Source organism: Micromys minutus, assembly GCF_963924665.1.
Source record: "Micromys minutus genome assembly, chromosome: 16".
In the NCBI taxonomy this organism is placed as follows: Eukaryota; Metazoa; Chordata; class Mammalia; order Rodentia; family Muridae; genus Micromys; species Micromys minutus.
Genome location: NC_137985.1, coordinates 45,593,874 through 45,615,940, shown reverse-complemented (window position 1 = coordinate 45,615,940; position 22,067 = coordinate 45,593,874). Strand labels below are relative to the sequence as shown.

The window sequence follows — 22,067 nt, the reverse complement described above, 5'->3', positions numbered from 1 at the left end:
ACCTTTTAACAGATCTGCAACAAGTACCTGGTGTCTTTTGTCAATGGGCAGGTGGGCAGAACATGAACAGTTAACTCACACTTTAGTAGCCATTAGTACATCATAAGTGGCCTACAAGGATGCAGGATGGGGTCTGGTGGAAGCAGCCAACTGTATTACCACCTATTACAACAAGCTAAGGCAAAATGCCCTAAGATACCTGACCAGGAAATAGGCAGATAATGCAAACACCTCAGTCAGTTCTTAAGTTCTTTATTACTGTGAACCCGAAGCCACTGGTAACCAGAACAATCCAGTAAGACAGGGAAGGCAGTGGTTTTAAAGTAAAATACAGAGAGGATTGTAAGTCCAAATAAAAGCTTTTAAAAAATGACCCAGACATGGGTATTTGTTGTTAAGAAATCCCCTGTGACTAGGGCACATTATGCAAAGCCATGGGTTTGCAAACTAGTACAAAGGCTGAGGGAAGACAGCTTGGCTTTGGTGTGGGCCGAAGGGTATCATGCTGTGGTGCAGAGGCTGTGAGACGGGATGGGGGGCAGAAACTGATAGTCAGAAGCTGGTTGCACAGCCCCAGCTTGGCCTGATTCGTGTCAGTTTGGGCCAAGTCAGCTCCACCTCTGCAATTAAGTCTTCAGTGGTGTTACTGGGGCAGAGGGCAGGGACTGGCTGCGTTAGGGAAAGTGAAGGGGCAGCCAGGCCTTTCCAGTGGCCCCTTGGGAGGGGGTCTGCAGTGGCTGGCTCCCCTGACTGACAGCTCATGATAGCTCATGGTGCTGATGATTTGTCTAGTGAAGAGGAATGAGCTCCCTTGTCTGAGAGCTCTTCCTCCAAAATAGTAAATCTCAAGGTAACAAAATAATCAAATACACAGAGCATCTGGGGCTTTGACAAGGATTATCTATATATTAATAAAATTACATCGTTCATTATGGATTTCTTGGAGCTTACGTTTTTATTAATAGTAATTCATGTATAGGACAAATATCTTTATTTCTATATTTTTAAGAAATATACCATTTTTGCTGTGAACTTTCCTAGTAAATTTCTTTTGTGCCCACTAGTCTTAGAATAATGTTATCTTGTGCAATTGTTAAAACCCTGTTTTATTCCCAGTTTGTTTTGCATAAACCAAAAATCCAGGGCTTTTGTTAAAAAGTTAAATATCTTCTCTTATTAATTCTGTATCAGAATATTTACAGTTGAGGAAAAATTATTTTGCCTGAAGTGTAAAATGGGTTAACAATGATAAATGATACAGTTCACTTACAGTTTACAAAAGAAGGTTTACCAGACAGACAATAAATACAAGCACTTGGGGACTCCTTCGAGTGAAGGCCTGCGGCCATGTGCATCCATTGCAGGGGTTCTGTTAAGAAAAGGCCAGATTCGAAAATGTACTCTGTCAAGCAAGCAAACCAATGGTGGGCGCTCTCAAGGAGGATTACAGGGTGTCCTTCTGGAGTGACTGACTGACTGCAGCAAATCCACAAGCAGACGTACTAATTAATCTAAGTCTTTTACTCTACGGCAGATTTCTTCTGTGAAGTCAGAGCACTTTGAGTTGCCTCCCAGATCTTTTGTTAAGCTCTAAGAACAGAAAGAGAAAAATAAACATCCATCACCACGCTAAATTAAAGCAAGGACATTTAGAGCACTCAGTGAAACAGGAACTGAGCAAGATACTAACCAGTCTACTGGTTTGAAAGAGAGGTTCCATCACACACCATCCATCTATCTACCTACCGTACAAGGCCTGGGGAAAGCCCATGAGGTGTGTGCCCTGAAACACTCCCAAATCAGGCAAAATGGCACACTGCTACAGCCCAGCACTGAGGGGCTGAGGCAAACAGTCTTGCACACTTGAAGCCAGCCTGGTCTATACACTGAATTCCAGGATATCTAGGGGTAGATAACAAGACCCTGACTGTTTTAAAACAAGGCAGTAAAAGAACCACTGAAATGGTTGTTCCATTAAGGCCAAGGCTCTTATTGTGAATAAGAAAGAGAAGTTTCCAGAGGCACCTGGAAGAGTTCAGAAAAAAAACAAACAGAAAAAAAACAAACAAAAAAACCAACAAAAACAAAAACAAACAAACAAAAAAACAAAAAACATACTGGTCATGGCCAGGGTCATCTTTGAGAGAAGTGAGAGAGCAACAGAGAACAGTGGAAATAGCAAAAGATACAGGAGGGAGGGAGGGAGGGAGGGAGGGAGGAAGGGAGGGAGGGAGGGAGAGAGAGAGAGAGAGAGAGAGAGAGAGAGAGAGAGAGAGAGACAGAGACAGAGACAGATAGACAGACAGACAAAACAGGGGAGGGAGGGAGTGGGAGAGGTACAATAAGGGTGGCAGGCAGAGAAATGGGGATCTGGGAGGAAGGAGGCCAGGAGGTGAAAGGCCAGGATGCTGTAAGGGCCTGGAAATGTTTAACAAGTACTTATGGGTGGGCTGAGGGACTTTGATATATAACTACAGGGGCACGTCATAACCTTCTATAGTGCATCTTGGGCTCATTACTACCTGGGTATACAGAGACCTAAGAACCCATCTCAAAGAATAAGTCTCCTTAGGGAGCAGGAAGGTTTTCCAAAATTTCCCCTTTATTTCTTCTTTATTTCTCAAACTATTGACCAAGAAAATACTGGTTGGTTATGAATAGTTAAATGAAAGCAAATCTACACATAACGTCTGTGGAGAAATTTAAAGCTAAAATAAAGACGGTGAGGCATATTTGGTCTGTTCTGGTAAGTGGAGGCGAACTCCTAACTTTCTGCTTCAGGAGAGAGTCTGGTACAACCGATCTGTTTCCTAACAACTCACGTTCTCTTCACCGCAAACAGACGTATGTTAAATCCCTCTTGTAGCTACATCCTACAGAACTGAGAGGCCCCGTGTGCACCTTTCTGCTCAGCTCTAGACTGTTACTTCCCAAACACAAACTTGGTATAACTAACCAAAGCTCCTGCCCTCTGAAGTGATGTCAGGCTGTTACAGATATACTTTCATTGTATTTTGGCCAGAAGTAATCCTAAGCTGTAAGTTTCAGAAAGAACCAGCTTTGAGGCATTATGTTAAGAATGCTTGACCAGACTGCAGCGCTAACAGCAGTCCAGCTGGGTGGGCCTGTGCCTGCCTCTGGCTCTCATACACTTCCTGCTGTGTTCTGATGCCCGTCAGTGCCTCTTAATTCTTTCAGAGGAAATATTTGGTTCATCCCCCTCAAAATGCATACATGCACATAAGCCAATCAAGCTCAATCAGAAGTGCACATGAAGAATCTGTTTCAGGATCTGGGAGGCAGAGGCAGAGGCTGAGGCAGCCAGAAGCCCTGTCTCAAAAACCAGTTATAAGCAAAACAAAACGAAAAACCCTGTTTAACACCAAATCTGTCTGGGCTCTGTCCTCTTTCCACAGAAGAAACTCATTTCAGCCAGTCTGCAGTCATCTAGATTTACAGATACCTTTCCATCCTTAATGGTAGCAAAGCACGCAGCCTCGATTTTTGCTGCGTGGTCAAAAAGTCCCATGTGGCGCAGCATCATCACGGCACTAAGCAGGAGGGCCGTGGGATTGGCCATGTCCTTGCCCGCAATGTCCGGGGCTGTTCCATGAACCTGTGATGGCATCAGAGACAGAGTGAGCAGAAGGGAGATACGATCAGGCAACCCTGGTCATGTGCCTGGCATACATGAGTTCTGGGCTCAATCCTCAACACCAAGAAAAGGCAAAGCAGCCTTCTGGAAAAGCTGAGGTCTCCATCCGCTTTCTGCTAATGGAACAATATTCCCTGAAAGCTGCAATCACTGACATGGATCTTAGAAATGACCGAAAGCTGTGAAGAGATGAAGAGCTAATTTTCAAGTGTAAAACTCTGGGTCCAAATCAGGGAGATGGCTGGGTGAGGAACCCACACTTGCTGCACGTGTCTGAATCTCCAAACCCATGTAAGAGCTGGACATGCAGCAGAGTCATCTGTGACCCCAAGGCCCCAATAGGGAGGCCAGGGGTGGAGACAGTGGAGTCCTGGGGAGCACATGGGCCAGCAAGCCTGGTGTTTGCAGCAGAGAAAACAGAAATCATAGCTCAAGGTTGGAAGAAAAAAGCAACACTCTGATCTCCACATATATAAGCATGACATACACGCGCGCGCACACACACTCACACACACACACATGTGCTGGGCATGGTGACACATGACTTTAGTACTAGCACTGAGGGAAGCAGAGGTAGGTACATCTATGAATTTGAGGCCGGCCTCGTCTACATAGCAAATTCTATCCTAGGCTTTTGAGAATTTTGAGACCAGGTTGCAAAAATTAAAACAATAAAAAATAAACACCAATTTCCTAGGCAATGTGCAAGTGTGGGCAGAGCGCTCCAGGAAGCCACAGGCCTCACAGAGCTTCATATACACTGGCTGAGGAGAGACAGGGAAAGAAAACAAACAGTGATCAAGGGGCAGGACCAGGTGGATGATGAACTTTAGGAATCAGGCTCCTAGACAGACAGGGGACTGACTGACAGGAAGGGTGGCCTGAGACGGGACACCTGAAAACTGAAAGCCAAGAGTGATGGCATACAGTTACAGCTCCAAGGCCAGAGGCGGAGGAAGAAGGATCATGAGCTCGCCGGCAGCATGGGCTACACAAGGAGACATTCTGTGTAGGCATCTGGGTCCTTACCGATTCAAAGATGGCAACACCGTTGGCTCCAATATTGCCACTTGGAGTCACACCAAGACCTCCAATCAGTCCCGCACACAGATCACTAAGGGCAGAAAAGGGCATTTTGAAAAAGAAAGCTGCAGATTGTCCTGAAGCTGTTTGTATTTTAATGTTACACTTCCACTTCCCCAAAAAGGGCTGCCTAGTCTACTCCAACAGAACCTACCCATTTTAATTAGTAAAATAAAAGCCAGTGACTGGGCGGGGCGAGGGAGGTAGAGAGGGCTGAGAGGTCCGAGGAGGTCCGAGGACAAAGCAGGAAGGTCATGGCAACATGGAGCTTCCCAAAGACCAGCTAGACCCAGGTGATATTGATTGGTGTTAAAAAGCTTTGAACATTAAGGATTTTACAGGTTTAATATCTCAATAGAAGGGCAGTTTGTATCTTTGTCTATTTGATGTAATCTTATTGTGTAGAGGGTTTGTGGATTGAGAGTTGAATATATATATATACCTGTATGAAAAACTATCGGGCTGTAAAGATGTGTTTGTAGGATTTTGGGGGTACAGAAACACCCCGGGACAGAGGCGAACAGGTGGTAGTAAACCGCCAAGGGAAGGGAGTTGCACAGATAAGTTGGGCCGTGGGGGCTCAGACCGGGTGCCAGAGGTGCTTGCAGGTCTGTATCAGGGTCGGGCCTGAGGAGTGAGACCTCAGGGATGGTAGAGAGATAAACCAATTTATTATTTTTTAATATTTACTGCAATAGAAAGCAATTTATCTAGCACTTAGATTTGAGTGTTTAAATATTAGACCTCACTAGAGGAAGCAGAGTTCCTTGGACAAGTGGCTCATTCCAGGCTTCAGGGTCAGAAATGGAGATGAACCGGAACAGCTTACTGTACCAGTTAGGCAAGGCTCAAAGGGCAGGCAAAGCCCCAGGGACACAGGAACCATGGACAGGAGGCACCAAGCCCAGTCAGGACAACCTGAGCCAGTGAAGATCTTACCAATGAATAAAGCAGAAATCCAGGAGTACACACACGAATACAGACAACTGACTACACAGCTGAGACTGCCTCAAAAATTAAAACAAATAAAACAAACAAACAATAGACCAAACCCCAGCATAACTCCCTCAGATAATGTGTAAGGCTCCATAGTTAAAAGCCTATGTACAGACTCCGAGAAAGAAAAGCTTTACCTCTCAACAGAACACCACATAAGATATGTAGAAGGAAGGACCGGCTTAGACATTTCCCAACATCCCTTGGGGGTAGGAAAGAAGGATCCAAAAAGGGAAGGAATGAGAGAGAGGTGGCAAACGCCAACATTTGAGGACTTAAGTACTGAGAACACGGGGCTTCCTTGGGCCTCTGCTGTAAGGTTCCTGTCCATCTGAGATGATGTCAATGGTGACTGGGCCTGTGTGGGTGGAGCCCACAGCAGCTCAGCACAAGCCTCAGCACCAACGGGTGGGAGGAAGAGAGGGGATGTTATGAAATGACCACCAGTCTAGCTAGCTGTAACGAAACACTAAAAGGACACTGGAGGCAGCTCATCTTCTGTAGCAGATTCAATAGCTTATAATATGTTACTGAAAACGGAGCCGTGATCCACTTTAGGATGTTTCTGTATAAAGGGCACAGTGAGACTTACCTAAGGATGTCTCCATATAAGTTTGGCATGACGAGAACATCGAACTGGGACGGGTCTTGTACCATCTACAAGGAGTAACAGGTGTGCACTTAGCAATCATAGTCTGCGTATCATGGATACACAGACTGCACCATGAAAAACACCCAGCACGAATGCATACTTACATTTAAACATACAGTATCGAGGTACATCTCATTAAATTTAATATCTTTACAGTTCTCCGCAACTTCCCTGCATTTTTGCAGAAAGAGCCCATCTGACATCCTCCTGTATTTAATAATATAAATAGACGATTTGTTAAAAATGACACACAGAATCGAGTAAAGAAAATTAAGTTTAAGAAAGTTTCAAGTTCCAAGGGTCTGGAAGATGGCTCACTGAAGGGCTTCAGGGCCAGGGTTCAGATCCCCAGCCAAGGAAAGCTGAAGGTCAGTGCTGGGGATGCAGACCAAAGGCCTCCAGGACACTGCACAGCCCCAGCAGCCGAGCCGGGACTGCAAGCCAGCGAGAGACCGCCTCACCAAAGGTCAACATTGTTCCTAAGGATGACACCGATATCTGTCCACCATACATACGCACACGTACACACACACATGCACACACACAGAGATACACACGCACACAGAGTTGTCTGTTCAAAGAAGGAAAAGCCTGGTGTGGTAGCATACTGGGCAGCACAGTAGCGCACGCCTTTAATCCCAGCACGAGGAGGCAGGGGAAAAGCAGATCTGAGTCAGAGGCCAGCCTGGTCTACAGAGTACGTTTCAGGATAGCCAGGGCTACACAGAGAAACCCTGTCTAGAGAAACAACACAAAACAGAAGCATAATGACTTGAGACAGTTTGTTTACCATAGAGAAGACTAGATTTTTGAAGCATTATCCACCAAGAACTAAGAAATACTTAATTTTGTTTGAGACAGAGTCTCAAGAAGCTCAAGATGGCCTTGAACTTGCTATGTAGCTAAGGCTGGCTTTACACACTAAGTGCTGGGAGTGTAGGTACATATGGATCCATGCCTGGGCTCATACAAAAATTGTTTTAGGGGCTGGAGAGATGGCTCAGCGGTTAAGAGGCACTGACTGCTCTTCCAGAGGTCCTGAGTTCAAATCCCAGCAACCACATGGTGGCTCACAGCCATCTGTAATGAGATCTGATGCCCTCTTCTGGTGTGTGTGAAGAGAAGACAGCTACCATGTACTCATAAATAACAAATAAAATTTAAAAAAAAAGAAAGAAAATTGCTTTAGGATAGTGACTGTTAGTTAAGTTGCTTCCTACTGTGCAGGTTCAGTCCTTTCTTAGGTTAAGAAAGTTGTGTCTGACCAGAGGAGCCTTTAATAGACTGGGCTTGAGAACCTGAAATGTCAGAGAAACACTGCTGACAGTATCTGTTCTATTTTAAGTCCCCGAGTACATGGCACTTGAGAAAACACCCTTGTTCTCCCACTTGGGAAATATGAACTGTGTGGCCTCTCTTAGTCTAACCTTCCTCCAGCTTCCTTCTGACAGCTCAGCCCCCTTAACTTCCAGGACCTGAACTCCTGGCCCTTCATTTGTCCCTATCATCTCCCCAGTGAGGTCCCAAAGGAGAAAATGCTACTCTGGTCAGTATACAGTTCTTTTCCAAATTCTGGGACTCAGAGAACAAACTGGAGACTTAAGTCCTGTGAGCTCCATCCCTACAGCAAAGCTAGTCAGCCTGGGCCTCTTCGGACTCACATGATGTTGGCTTTGTGCACAGCTGTGACGTTGCTCCGGTGGTTGTTCCGAGCATACTCGAAGGCAAACTCAGCAATGCGCTTGCTTGCCTCTTCAGTGATGAGCTTGATGCTCTGCACGACCCCATCAACGATCTGAAAGAAAGGAAGCCATGTTTCACTGGAAGGGGCATGGCAACACTTTGGTACCAGCAAGCTTCAGAGTACAGAGCACATTATTGGGGCAGCCTGCAGTCAGGGGGACAGGCTTAACAATCCTTGCTTTGCTGTACAGTGACCGACAGAGACAGGCACCAGTCAAGGGCACACATGTGGAGTGGGAGCTCAAACTGTAGAAGGCAAATCCCCAGTTTATACCAGGCCTATGCCCTGACAATAGCAGGCCAGGCTCTTCCTCCCGTTTACACGTGTCATCAGCCAGAGATCCATGACCAAAACAAACACCCACCAACTCCTCAGAGGAGACACTCATCTGTCTTTGGGAGGTATTTCAACTGAGAATTTGAATAAGTGTCTAAAATGCACAGAAGGAAATCTCATAGGGAATAAAGAACATCAGGTGTGTAAGCATGTCTTTAATCCCAGCACCAGGGAAGCAGAGCAGGCAGATCCTATGAATTCTAGTCCAGCCTGTTCTACATAGTTAGTTCCAGACACTCAGGGCTTAAAGACCCTGTCTCAAAATATGAAAAACAAAACAAAACAAAGCACCTCCCAAAACTACAAAACCTCTCCCAAACTAACAAAACAAAAAATTCTGAGATAAACATACCACATGCTCAATCCCACTGTATTCTCCTTCCGTGTTCTCTCGGATGGTGACAATATTTACATCCGTGTAAGGCGTTTTATAACCTTCAATTGAGACACATGGCCGGACATTGGCATAAAGGTCAAATGTCTTCCGAAGCAACAGATTCATCGATGGATGGCCGGCTGCTATTGGGGTCTTTAGTGGGCCTGGACAAGAGGACAAACAGATGACGACAGAGGACACTTGTCTCAGGGAACCCACTGACCTACATGGCTCCTGTAATTGGTGCTCTGCCTTCAGACCCAAGAGGAGCACATCCTCAGGGAGGTTTCTGGAATATGAACTGCATTTCCTGTCTTGAGAACTGAGGATCCAGGCACTGAGCATCCTCTAAGCCTCATCACCATGAGGGACGTGTACAAATGGGGATGGTGGATAATCCCAGTGCAGGAACTGGGATTAAATTTACCAGCCGGGGCTTTCTAAAGATGAGATTAAAGCTTGGATCTGAACATGGTTTTAAAACCTGCACCAAATATTAACTATTCAGCATCATGGCCTTAAGCATGTATTAAAATAACAAAAACATTAAAAACTGGATGAAAGGTAAATGGAGCTAGAAATAACAGACATAGTAAAGTTGGTGTTAGCCAGAGACACTTCAATGTTTTCACTACAGTTTTAAATAAATAAGAGACAACACTGTCAGGGCAAGAATATAATTCCACAGTAGAGCCAAGAATATAATTCCAAAGAAAGAAAGGAAGGAAGGAAGGATCTAGAGATGAATGCCTGTAATCCCAGCACTCAGAAGGCTAATGCATGAGAAACTCAGGTTAAAAGAAAGTTGTGGGCCAGCTAGACTATACTGTGAGAACCAGTCTCAAAAACATAAACATTCATTCAATAAATTAATAAAGTACCTTAACACAATAGATACTTCATAAAAGGAGGTCCTCACTTCTGATAGACTGTCAGACTGTACTCGGCTATATGCATGTATTCTCAAAATAGGATGCTTAGAACCAACCACAGCGCCGCCTCTCCACTGTACCTTTCAAGCCCATCTTGTTCTTATCCATGGACTCTTTGGCTTCTGGAGGGATCATCCACTTTCCTCCTGGTCCTTGAATCGCTGTGACATTCCGCTCCTCCCACTGAATAGGTGCCTAGAAGCCACACAGCAGCAGAGTGAACTGGACAGACTTAAAACTGGCACTGAGACTGCAACATTGTTCATCGAGACTGGGCACAACCAGTGTCCATACACAGGAACAATGTCCCTTAAGGTCCTGAAAGTTCCTCACATGCTGTAATGTGTCCAAAGGGATTCTCTGCATTACCCTGGCCCACATCACACCCACCAGCCACCTGCTCACTTATTTTCTTCACAGGGACTCTTAAGGTGGCTATTATTATATTATAATAAGAAGTGGAGATATAAGGTTCACAGAAATGATTCACAGCACTGACACATGGCTGAGCCTTGAAAACAAAATGCTAATAGCAAAAAGTCCACCAGAAAAGATCATGTAAGAGTCGATTAATATGAACAAGTGAGCAAATCTGTAGAGAAAGTAAAGGAATGCCCGGGACCAGGAGTTGAGGGCTGGGGGTGGGGTGGGCAGGGGGAAAGGAACCTACAGTGATGGCTATGGGTTATGGGCTATCTTTGATGGTGATAAAATTGTTCTGAATTAAGACTGTGTGATGGCTGCACAACTCTGAATATACAAAAATCATCGAACTAGATGTGTGCTCAGTCTCAGATACCTTTTCTGTATCACAATGAATGTGTGGAGGTTGGGGGTCTCTGCTGCTGTGTACGCCAGGCTAACTGGGCCTGCAGACTAACAGAGGCTCCCCTACCTCTGCCTCCCATGTGGCAACAGAAGCACTGGGATTACAGACACAACCTGAACTCAGGTCCTCATACCTACACAGCAGGCACTTTATCCACTGAGCCATCTCCAGCCCTAGACCATACATTCCTAGTGAGTAATTTGAATAGCATATGAATTGTATCTTAGTAAAGCTGTCTAAAGAACAAGAAATGCCTATGAATGTTCATACACTTTCTTTTCCTTTCTCCCTTCACTGTCTGTATGAGAACTGACATTTGATAGCCAGCACACTGCAGAACTAGACAGAGAACAGAGAAAATGATGTAGACTTGGTTCACACTTCTTTCTTTCACAATCACCTATATAAATGCTGAAGCATTCTTTCAGGAAGTCACAATAGGGCAGGCGAGTGAGTGGCCTCGCAGAGCTTAAAGAACCACAAGTACCGGAGTGCTATTTTGATTACGTCATAAATAGCACACACCAATGTGGTAGCTTCAACTATCCACACTGGCAGTGAGATGGCAGTGAACCAATCTTCCAGCCCTCAGAAGGCTGACACAAGAACACTACAAGTTCAAGGCCAGCCTGAGCTGCACATTAAGTTCTAGACTGAGACCAGCCCAGGTTTCGGAGCAAGACTGTGTCTCAAAAGTAAATGGGGACTGGGGAGATAGTTAGGGGGGCTAGATCATTTGTTCCTCTGACAGAGGACCCACCGTTTAATTTTCTGCACTGCACAGAAGCTCACAACCATCTGTAATGTCAGTTGTAGGGAATCTGACACCCTCTTCTGGCCTCCAAAGGTACCAGCCATGCACGTGGTATACATACATACATACATACATACATGCAGGCAAAACAGACATACACAAATAAAACTTAAAAAAAAAAAAAGTAAGTAGATAAACAACAATCTTGGTTTTTGGACACAGTCTCACCAGGCTGGTCTGGAACTTACTATGTAGTCAAAGCTGGTCTTGAACTCACAGAGATTTGCCTGTATCTGTTTCCCAAGTACTGGGAGGAACTAAGGTCTGGACAAGCACACTCCGCTTTGAAATAATTTCATGAATTTATTTATTTCTGTGCACACAGACTGTGTGGGTGTGGGTGCCTCAGTGTTTGTGGAGGTCAGAAAACCGTAGGGAATAGCTTTTCTCTTTGCATGTGGGAGCTGGTAATCAAACTCAGGGCATTAGGCTGGGTTGCAGAAGCCTACACTCACCGAGCCAACTTACCAGCCCTCAATATTTTTTTTTAAGCAGAAAATCTGTGAAGATTAAAAACAACATTTACAGATTATAAAGTCTCTGTAGAATATCCTTAAAAAAATTTTAACACTTACTTTGGCAGCATCAAAAATCTTCATAACTGAGGCTGAAATTTCTGGGCCAATTCCATCTCCAGGAATTAAAGTTACTGTCTGAACCTGAATATGAGAAATCATCAAAGAGAACAATAAGAATTGGCTTTAAAAATATTTTTTTAAAGAGAGTATAGCTCACAGAGAAACTCACTTCCCCAGGGTATATCTGAAAGACCCAAATGCTTTAAAGAAACAGCAAACCTCCTGCAGAAACCGACTCCACAATACTCCATGTCTCTGTTCTCAACTGAGTTTGGAAATTTAAATAGTAACACAAATGATGCTCTTCAACAAAAATAAACCAAGTACACTTCCTGACTTGTTTTCAGACAAATGTCAACAACTAGCTGCCTGGAATCTGTAAATCCTAAGACAACCGAACATTTCAGCTTTGCTCCCTCACTACAGCTCGTCACAGAAGCCCCAGCTTTCTGTGGAATCCTAGGGAGGTTCTTAGGAAATAGCCTCATAAAACTCCAACATGTTTCCAGAATTGTAGAGGTCTGTTTTGACCCTCCAAGAAAATCCAGACTTCATTTCTGAGGGCTTCCACATCCCTCAGTCCCTCTATAAACCTGGCTCCATCCTGAGATCTAAGTGAGCATGGGGGTCAACAGCAACCAGTAACGTGGTCAGACCCACAAGGGCCCGTGGACAGCGAATGTGTCTATGGTACAACACAATGACTTGTTCCAAATGCTCTGAACAAGTAAGCGAGCATTTCAGATACTGGAGATAAAACACACCAGAAAAGATGAGAGCATCTGAACTCATCCAGACTCCTTTTCATTGGGAACTGCATTTTACCTAGCATCCACTTCTAGTTGCTTTGACTATAGTTTAAAAACGTTATTAAGTGAAAGGGAAGAGTAAAATAAATTAAATATAATTAAAATACACTGTATACATGTATGAAATTCTCAAAGTTTAAAAAAATATTTTTATATCATAATTTCATTTTTTGATCACTAATTCAACTTTCCCTGGTCCTTTGCCTTATGACACCTGGACAGGTTGACTAATGATTTCTCAAGTTTTTATATATGACTAAACCAATCTTTAAAAAAAAAAAAAAAAAAACCTACTTTATTTCTTTCGAAATGGCCTCATTGACCAGGCTAATATATTTTTAAGAATTGGTATCCTACAGGCTAAAATACCAGCAAAGAGCCATGACTGTCTTACCTATTTCCAGAATGTGCTACATTTTTCTTTTTCTCTATTTGCTCTGGTGCTAAGGATGAACCCGGGGTCGTGTGCTCTGACAGTTACATCCCCGCCCTCCTTACTTTGTATTTTGAGGCAGTTCTATGGCTCCCAAGCTGGCCTTCAACACTCTCTGGAGCCCAGCAGGCCCTGTACTTTTTTTGATCCTCCTGTCTCAGCCTCCTGAGCTGCTGAGATCACAGACTTGTACCATTAGGTCCAGCTTCAGAATGGGTTTGAAATGTTGGGGTGACTATTCTTGAGCTTGAAGTGCAAGCCTTATTCTGCATTTTCAAAAACTGTATTAATTCTTTGAGAATTCCATAAGGCATGTCTTGGTCACATTCACCTCCCTCCGACTCTTCCCAGACTCACCTCCGCCTTCCCTACCCATCTAACTGTGTCCTTTTTCTTCTTGTTACTCAAGACCAATTTGTAATGCTCAAATATTCTTGAACATGTAGATTTCCAGTGGAACATGGATTTCTGACCAGGTATCTACAGGCTCTCCCTCTCCCAACAGCTAATACTTGCCAATCACTCCACAGCTAGAGGTGGGATTTTGTGTCCAACACCCCCTTCCATGCTGAGATTTAGTCTGGTTTAGGCTTGCATGGGTCTTGTGCAGACATTCAACTGCTCTGAGCTCGTATCTGCATTCTCGCATAAGCAGGGCCTGAGGCTCCTTCTTCCTGTTCTCCCACAGGTAATGAATAGCCTCTGGGAAGCTACCTTTCTTCTCCAGAACAGACAGCATATAGGGGGAGAAATATACATAGTTTCTTCAATTCCTCATGGCATAAAGTATCATGTAGGAGTACAGGAATAAAGGAATTATAAAAAAGAAATCAGATTCTATAAAAAGGGGGATAAAATAATAAATAGGAAGTCACTGACACACAGTCTTGGGATGCTCCAAAAATGTGACATCAGCTTTTCAAGCGTAGGACTCTAAAGCCAGGAGTTCCAAAAGCAGCAGATTTGACAAGCACTAGGGGACCCACTAACATGGGGTCTACAGACCACATAAGGAAGTGTAAGCCTGTAGGGCCCATAGAAGCACAAGGTGTTCAAAGTTGATGACCAATCTCCTGAGTTTAGGGAAGCTCAGAAAACAAAAATGCAGAGCAGGTTTTTTGAAGCTTCTCAACAATTTTCTCTCAACTTACACTTGTTTTTGAAAAAATAAAACCCCTAAGTGTCTTAAGACACTACTGAGATTATAAAATAAAGTAACAGGCTCAGGGTAACTTCTATTTTTATCATGGCTCCTTGATATTAAAGGGATAGGCTTACATAGCCAGAGACAACAGACTCCTCTTAAATAGGAAAATGACAAGAGATTTGTGTATTTGCCAATCATTCTAGTATACATTAGACGTGTGGCCAATTCCCTTTAGTTTTAAATAAATGAAGATGTAATACTAAGTAATAAATGTATTTGAGCATCTTTCTTGAGAAACTTCTAAAAGGAAAAAATAAAAGACATAATTATACTCACACCACCAGCAAAACCTCTTGTCACCTGTTTTGTGTTGTGGAATGCACCCAGCAGCCGAGAGACCTACATTGAGATCAACAAAGAAATGTTACACACAGAACTCACAGCTGGATATTTGAGTTGTTTCTGATAGTTTTGCATGGGGGAGACAGAAAAACTGGAGGTTTTGTTTTGAACTTGGAGAGTTTCCAGGATTAGTGTCTCAAATATTACTAGCTCAATGAGGCTGACCTGCTCAGACTTGAAACGCTAGACTGAAATTCTGTATTCTTTCTTTGGGGGTTTGTGTGGGCATATGTGGTAGTAAGTGTGTATGTGCACATGTGTGCATGCATGTGAAAGTCAGAGGTGCACACCAGGTGTCCTCTTCTCCTAGTTTTTGAGATAAGGGAGCTCACCAATTTATAATCCTCCTGCCTCAGCCTCGTTAATTCTGGAATTACAAGCATGTGCCACCACCCAGTTTTTTGGCTTGTTTGTTTTTATGTAGGTGCAGGAAATGTGAATTCAGCTCATCACGCTTGCAGGACAAGCACCTAACAGACTGAGCCATCCCCAATCTCAGCACTAAAGATTTTGAAATCTTTTTGATATTTTTTAAATTGAGCTTATAATGTAAATTGTCAAAAGACTGAGAAGATAAAATGGAGCTATGTTTTTGTTTCAAACCTTAGTTTTTCTCTAATGCCCTGGTTAGTTTTGTTAATACTCTTGACCACCAGAGGATGCCATAGGCTCTAAGAAAAGTTTCATGACCCTTAACAAACCCACGGCATGACTCCTCCCTGAACTAATTCTGTAGATAGAAGGGGAAAATGAGGGAACTGTCTAAAATCAAAGTGACCAACCAGCAAATGACTGAGCTCTTTCTAAGAATTATTATATGCCCCTCTCTCCAGCAACCAATCAGCAAATTAGAAACTATTTTTCCTGGCCTAATGGAAGACCTGTGATCTCAGCTACTCAGTAAACCCAAGCAGGAGGTTCCAGGCTCAAGGCCTCTATGGGCTGCATGGAATCCTCAAGGGTAGCAACAACAACTTAACAAGACCATATCTCAAAAACTAAGAAAGGTTGGGGACATAGCTCAGAGGCAGACCACCTGCCTAGCATGTACATGCCCCAGTACTGACAAAAGCGGGGGTGGGGGGACCCAGGACGTGTGAGTCAGTCAGATACCAACTCTTTCGAGGATATTAATAATAGTTTATACTAAACCTAAGATAATTTATTTAGCAGTAGTGATGTCAATGCCTCAGGGTTCCTGGCTATCCTGGATATCCCTCTGTAGACAAGGCTGGCCTCGAATTATAGAGATCCACCTGCCTCTGCTTCCTGAGGGCTGGGATTAAAGACAAGCAGCACCACCTCCAGGCTCACGAATATTTTATTTAGTTCTTCCAGCAGCACAGGGAATAGAGTTACTACTTTTACTTGTGTTGCCTTATCTGTATTATTAATTTTTTTGAGAACACAAAATGATATAAAAAAGAAAAATAAGTCACCTAATAAACCGAACAATCCTACCACTCAAAGACATTAACATTAATTTTTTTTTCTGATAGCCACTAGCATATGTACATATTTTTAAAGGTATTTCAAACTTTAGCTAAGCATCATGGTGTATAACTTTAATCCTAGCACTTGGGAAGCCAGGGTAGGTAAATTTCTTTTGAGTTTGGAGGTTAGCCTGGTCTACATAGTGAGTGCTAGGCTACACAGTGAGACCCTGACTCAAAAGAAAAAGCTGTTTCAAATGTAATAGCTCAGTTCTTCAGAAATGGTACAAAGTCTTATTACAATAAAATGAAAACAAACAAAGGCACTCAAATTTGCCAAAAAAAAAAAAAAAAAAAAAAAAATTAATGCAACTTTTTCATGTTAAATGCAAGAGCAAGGAGACACATTTTTTTCTTTTCCCAGTCCTCATGGCTGGGGCTTGTAAGCCCAGATACTCAGGAGGCTAAAGAAGGGGGATGGAAATCTCAGGCCAGCCAGGCAGTGGTGCTGCACATCTTTAATGTCAGCCAGCTCATGGGAGGCATACATCTGGAAGATCTGGAGGGGCATTCTATGCATACAGTCTATGCTTTTTGTTTTGGGGTAACGAAAAGGCCCAAACAGGGAGCAGAACTGAGCGCAGACCATATGGAACCTATGCACCAATGCATAGTTTCTCAAGTTCCAGGGAGGCCAGTGTACATACTGAGCAGAGGAGAGCCAGGCGGCACAGGGGGATTCTCGGAGTTCCAGGTCAGCCAAGGCTACTCAGAAAACAAACCAACAAAAGTCATGCGTGCTGCACTGGCCACAGAGTGGCTTTAAGGTCAACCTGGGCAATTTATTGAGACTAGACCTTAAAATCAAAATGGAGGGAAATTAAGATGCTGAGGGCCTAGGCTCAGTGGTAGAGTACCCCTTGTCACCAGGCTCAAGGCCCAGCACTATAAACAATAAATAAACATTCCAAGACATGTAAGCCATGTTATGATTTGTCTGCTACTATATGTACTGTGCCTGGTACTGCCTTCGAGTTGAATGAATCCCTCCAAAAACAACCCAAACCATTCTCAGTCCTATGTGTAGCTGAGATCCTAGATCTCATGACTGTAATGACTGCCTTTCCCACATTTTCATCTCTTAGGATCTTGGACTAAAATCAGACATTGGCCAAGTCCATTCAAAGAGAAGTTCACAGGACACACTGTCTTTTACTTAATAATAGACTTGCGAACCATTTTACCTCCATAAAACCCAAGGAGACTAGTTTTCAGGAAAGAGAAACTAGTCTTAGCTTCCTGACCTTGATTTTAGGCCCTGGATCACCTTCACCCTGTGGCTCCTCACTTCCTTTTTACCTTCATACTCCAACCAAAACCAAGAGATACTGTGTAGGAAGTAAGCCAAGAAACTGGCTCATCATAGTCTTTGGGCCTGGAAAACCTCTAAAACCTTCACTTTCTCAGTGAGAAACATCTATGATCTGCAAATGACCCTTTAAAAAAAAGAAACACTAAAACTTTAATGGGCACTGGGTGTGGAAGCTCACAACTCTAATTCCAGAACTTAGAAGTTGGAAAATCAGGAGGAGTTCAAGGTCAGCCTTACCTACAGCCTCAGCTAGACTAGTTGAGACACTGTCTCAAACAAAACAAAGCCTTGAGAGAAAGCCCAGTAGGATGAAAATCCAAATACCATTTGGTACTTCACCTCCAGTTGGCCTCAGGAGCCCCTGCAGAGGCCCTAATCCCTTGAGAGAGACTGAACCAAAGCCTGGGCCACTCTGCCAAAGGTGACCCAGGCAATCAAGTCCCAGGGGAGCATCTTCTGATGCTAAGGACAATAATTTCTGATTTTTCTTACAGAGCTAAAAGAAAAAAAAAAAAGATTTCTCAGCACACCCTTTACCAGGTGGCTTTATTTGGTCCCTCCGTGAAGGCTGACTGTACCTAACAAGGTGAAACAGGTAGAGTGTGTAAGCCCAGAGTTAAAGAACTGACTTGTTACTACCCTTTAAAATCAGATGTGACCTAACAGCATCTCAAGCAAATGTGGGTCTGAACGTAGTGACAAAGTAGACGCCAGTCACTGAGCAAAAAAAGCCTAGTTTTTCACTGTCTGCTTGATGGCCACCAAGGCAGATATAGCAATAGCTATAAAAGCTTCAGGTTTTTGTGTCCTTCTACATGGGCCGGGTGCTTACACGCACAAAGGACGGGACACATGTACAGGTAGGTATCTAACAGGTGGGCTCACAGACGTTAAATAATTTGCATAGGGCACACAAGTCAATGGCTTTGTTAGAATTTAAAACTAAGACCCTAAATTTAAACAATCGTATATCTCCAAACCTCTCTTTATATTTAAAGGAGGGGGGCAAATGCCAACTTTTTATTTTAAATTTTGCATTGCTCATAGTCGACTTCTAGGGAACCACCCACAATGGCATCAGATAACCTAGGGCCTGGTCAGTACTATATCCATAATTAGCTAAAGTGACCTTGGCCATTGGATAGACAGAAGGGAACTGAAAATCAAAACACTCGGGTTTCTCTCAAAGATGACAATGACCTCCTGTATGACCTTGAGAAAGTCTGTCTTTGGGGACAGGTCAGCTCCACCGGAAAGCGAAAAAGATTGCATATGTAACCTGAAGGGCCTTCCAGCTCTAGTACCTGACCTATTGGGGAGAACTAGAGAGCCCCAGATTACAGGGTTCCCAACAACGGAAGGCAAAAGGACGATGCTGCGGTCTCCCTGAATGTTCAGTGTAATTCCAATGAGCATGATGCCCTGTGTCCTCTGTCCTACCAAGGCAGCAGGCATCAGACTAGAAAGAGTTCCAAGAGGGAGAAAAATCTGGCCAGCCGGACGGCCAGGGATTCCCTCACCTCGAAAAACCTTTCGCGCCCAGCGTTTACCCAGTCAAAGGCTGAGGGATCAGGGAGGGGCGACTTGGGCAAGCTGCCCCGAGACCCGCAGGTGACAGGGCCGCGGGGCCTAGGCGGCCTCTCTGTGACCCTCAGGGGCTCCGCACTAGGCCTGTGCTCCTATCCTGGAGGAGACTGGTGGGGACACCCAGAGCAATACCGGCCGCCTTGACCTTGACGCCGTCCCGGCCCGGCAGGGCTGTCCGGGCTCAGAGCTAGACACGCTCGGCGTGCCGGCCACATTCCCCGAAACACTCCCCGCAGGCCATGAGCCGCCTCCGCGCGCTCGCCCCCGCCATCCGTGAGGCGGGATCACAGCCTACTCTCCCCGCTCGCCCGCGAGCTTGCTGCCCTGTAGCGCTCACCTTGGACACCCACGCGGACCCGGCCATCGCGTCCACTTCCCTCACCGCGCCGACAGCGGCAACACTAAGGCGCATGCGCGTAGCCGGCGCCCCGCCCGCCCCGCGTGGCCCCGCCCCTAGACCCCGCGTGGCCCCGCCCTAGTCGGGTCTTTGCTTCTCTCCCCGCCCACTCCGGACCCCGCTGCACAGCTGCTGCTAGCTGACCAATCATCGTTTGATGACGCGCGGAGAGGGCCCAGCTGCGACCCGGAAGCCACCTCCCCTTGCCCCCTCCCCCGCTTCATTCATTGAGTGGCTGTCTGGGTGAAGTATTTTGTTTCCTACCTATAAGGGGCCAATCAGCCTTCTTTACTTGGGGGATAATGTGCCCCTTAAAACTTTGTAATTCCATTGAGACAGATATTTAACTTATTTCCAAACATTGGTTTGTTTTGTTTTGTTTCTTAGAGACAGCATCATGGAGCTTCAAACTGACTATGTAGCTGAGGCTGGGTTTGAACCCTGGAGAGCTGGGGGGTTCCTTTTTTCTTGCTTCTGCCTCCCAAGTTCTGGGACTGTAGGCATGCATCACTATGCCTAACTTGATTTTTACTTATTATTATTTGGTTTTTCTAGACATGGTTTCTCTTCATAGCCTGGGCTATCCTGGAACTCACTCTGTAGATCAGGCTGGTCTCAAACCCACAGAGATCTGCCTGTCTCTGCATCCCGAGTGCTGGGATTAAAGGCGTGTTCCACCACCATCTGGCTAATTTTTATTTTTTTAATAGCTTAACTGAAGTATAATTTAAATATAAAATATACTCAAAGTTGCTCACAGTTTAAAGGCATTTATTACTCTTGCAGAAGACCCAGATTCTGTTCCCAGCACCCACATAACCATCTGTAACTCCAGGTGTAGGGGTTCCAGTGCCCTCTTTGAGCCTCACAGGGCACCAGATAATACATGTACCTACATGCAGACAAAACATATACACAAAATAGGCAAATATTTTTTAAAGTACTTTATGTAAATGTATAATCTGAAGTTTTTAGTAAATGTAAATGTTTACATAAAGTAAATTCAGAAAACAACAGCTCTTGGACTGGGGAGATGGCTCAGTAGGTTATTTGCTTGTTTCAAAAGTCTGAGGACCTGAATTCAATACCCAGCATCCATGTAAAGAGTCAGGAAAGAGGGTGAGCATCTCCAACCCCAGCAATGAAAATCCAGAACTAGGTGGGTCCTGCTGTCATTTGCCAGCCAGTCTAGCTTTTGAAATGATGTGTTCCAAGTTTAGTGGGAAAATCTGCCTCAAAAACTAAGGTAAGAATATCTGCCATGGAGCCATGAAACTCCCTGTACCCCCTCTCCCTCCCTCTCCCCCATCCCTCTCTCCCTCCCTCTCCCCCTTCCCCTTCCTTTCCCCCAACCTCTCACTCTCCCCCACACTCACATTCACACACTATAGTTCTTACCTCAAAAAAAGAGTAAGAGAGGTTTATTCTGGCCACATATAAGTAACTAAGGCCAGGAAACACAGGCTAGATTACCCCAGTTCCCAGGTTTCAACATGGTAAAAACAGTGTGTGAGTTAAAACAAATGTTAAAATGCTAAGGTTAGAATATTGAGGATAGGAATACTGGGAAAATTAAATCAGAGTTTGCAAGCTGGGAGTAGTAGTGCATGCCTTTAACTCAAGCTCTCAGGAGGCAGAGGCAGGAGGCAGTTGGATCTGAATTAGAGACCATCCTGGACATACAAAGCTAGTTTCAGGACAGCCAGGGCTACACAAAGAAACCTTGTTGCAGGATATTTGATCACACAGTGAACTCTGAGACTGTTGTTTACTACAAACACCTTTTTCTAGTTGTGGTGTGGCTCAACCTTAGCACACACTTTTAATCCTTCCTGCTTGAATACAGACGCAACTTAGTACACATCACATTCATCCCAAATAATGAATGAAGGTAAAGTTAATTTGTGGAAGGAAGCACCTAAGTTTGAACATGATGTCTATTGAGTGACAGAGAAAGTACTGAGTCAGAGAGAGATTTAACAGAATAGGACAGGAGAAGAGAGAGGAAAGGGAAGCTATAGAGGGAGCAGGGCAGAGAGAGGAGAGAGGGGGCAGTTTTGCCTGGAGAGTTTACAGAGACAGGTTGAAAAAAGAAAAAGCCAGACACAGGGAAACACAGAATGAGCCAGAGAGTGAGAAGGAGCCAGAAGATTAGAACAAATTGCTATAGTTAGTTTGAAGTCAAGCAGAGCAGTTAAGGAGAGGCAGAGAGAGAGAAGCCAGAATTGAATCAGTTAGCACGGAGAGTTTTGAACCAGAACAACTGAGTTGACCAGCCAGCCAGAGATCAGAAAGGACTAGAAAAGGTGACCTTATTCAGCAGTAAATCTTAGAGGTTGAAAACATTCTAGGCCTAGATTAGATTGTATGAAGGCTAGAAGCTTCCTAGACTAGGCCTGGGTTAGCAGGCTGAGGCAGTAAGTCTCTGAGACGACAATTACATCAGACGAATGAAAGTTACTTTTACAAAATCCTGTCTGGAAAAATCAAAA

At 44.4% G+C, this 22,067-nt stretch overlaps 1 protein-coding gene across 2 annotated transcripts; it reads right to left on the bottom strand.

The window, feature by feature from the left end:
- Positions 1-236: 236 nt before the first annotated feature.
- On the bottom strand, positions 237-19,606 carry IDH3A (isocitrate dehydrogenase (NAD(+)) 3 catalytic subunit alpha). 2 transcript variants are annotated; one of them, XM_080930325.1, is made up of 11 exons: positions 19,516-19,606; positions 14,721-14,783; positions 11,993-12,076; positions 9,855-9,969; positions 8,819-9,006; positions 8,048-8,181; positions 6,491-6,593; positions 6,327-6,391; positions 4,685-4,769; positions 3,464-3,616; positions 237-1,590 (listed from the first exon to the last, which is right to left on the bottom strand). In XM_080930325.1, exons 1-11 carry the CDS (start codon positions 19,588-19,590, stop codon positions 1,507-1,509), a joined length of 1,149 nt encoding a protein of 382 aa, XP_080786451.1. In that variant the 5' UTR covers positions 19,591-19,606; the 3' UTR covers positions 237-1,506. The 2 variants fall into 2 exon arrangements, with proteins under 2 accessions (XP_080786451.1, XP_080786452.1); XM_080930326.1 differs by having other exon boundaries at positions 14,745-14,783; positions 19,516-19,567.
- Positions 19,607-22,067: the final 2,461 nt, after the last annotated feature.

Coding starts and splice junctions, on each gene's coding strand:
- IDH3A (XM_080930325.1), bottom strand. CDS start 19,590: ATGCGCCTTAGTGTTGCCGCTGTCGGCGCGGTGAGGGAAGTGGACGCG. Junction 14,784..19,515: donor GGTCCGCGTGGGTGTCCAAG/GTGAGCGCTACA, acceptor ATCTCAATGTAG/GTCTCTCGGCTGCTGGGTGC. Junction 1,591..3,463: donor CTACCATTAAGGATGGAAAG/GTATCTGTAAAT, acceptor TTCTGTTCTTAG/AGCTTAACAAAAGATCTGGG.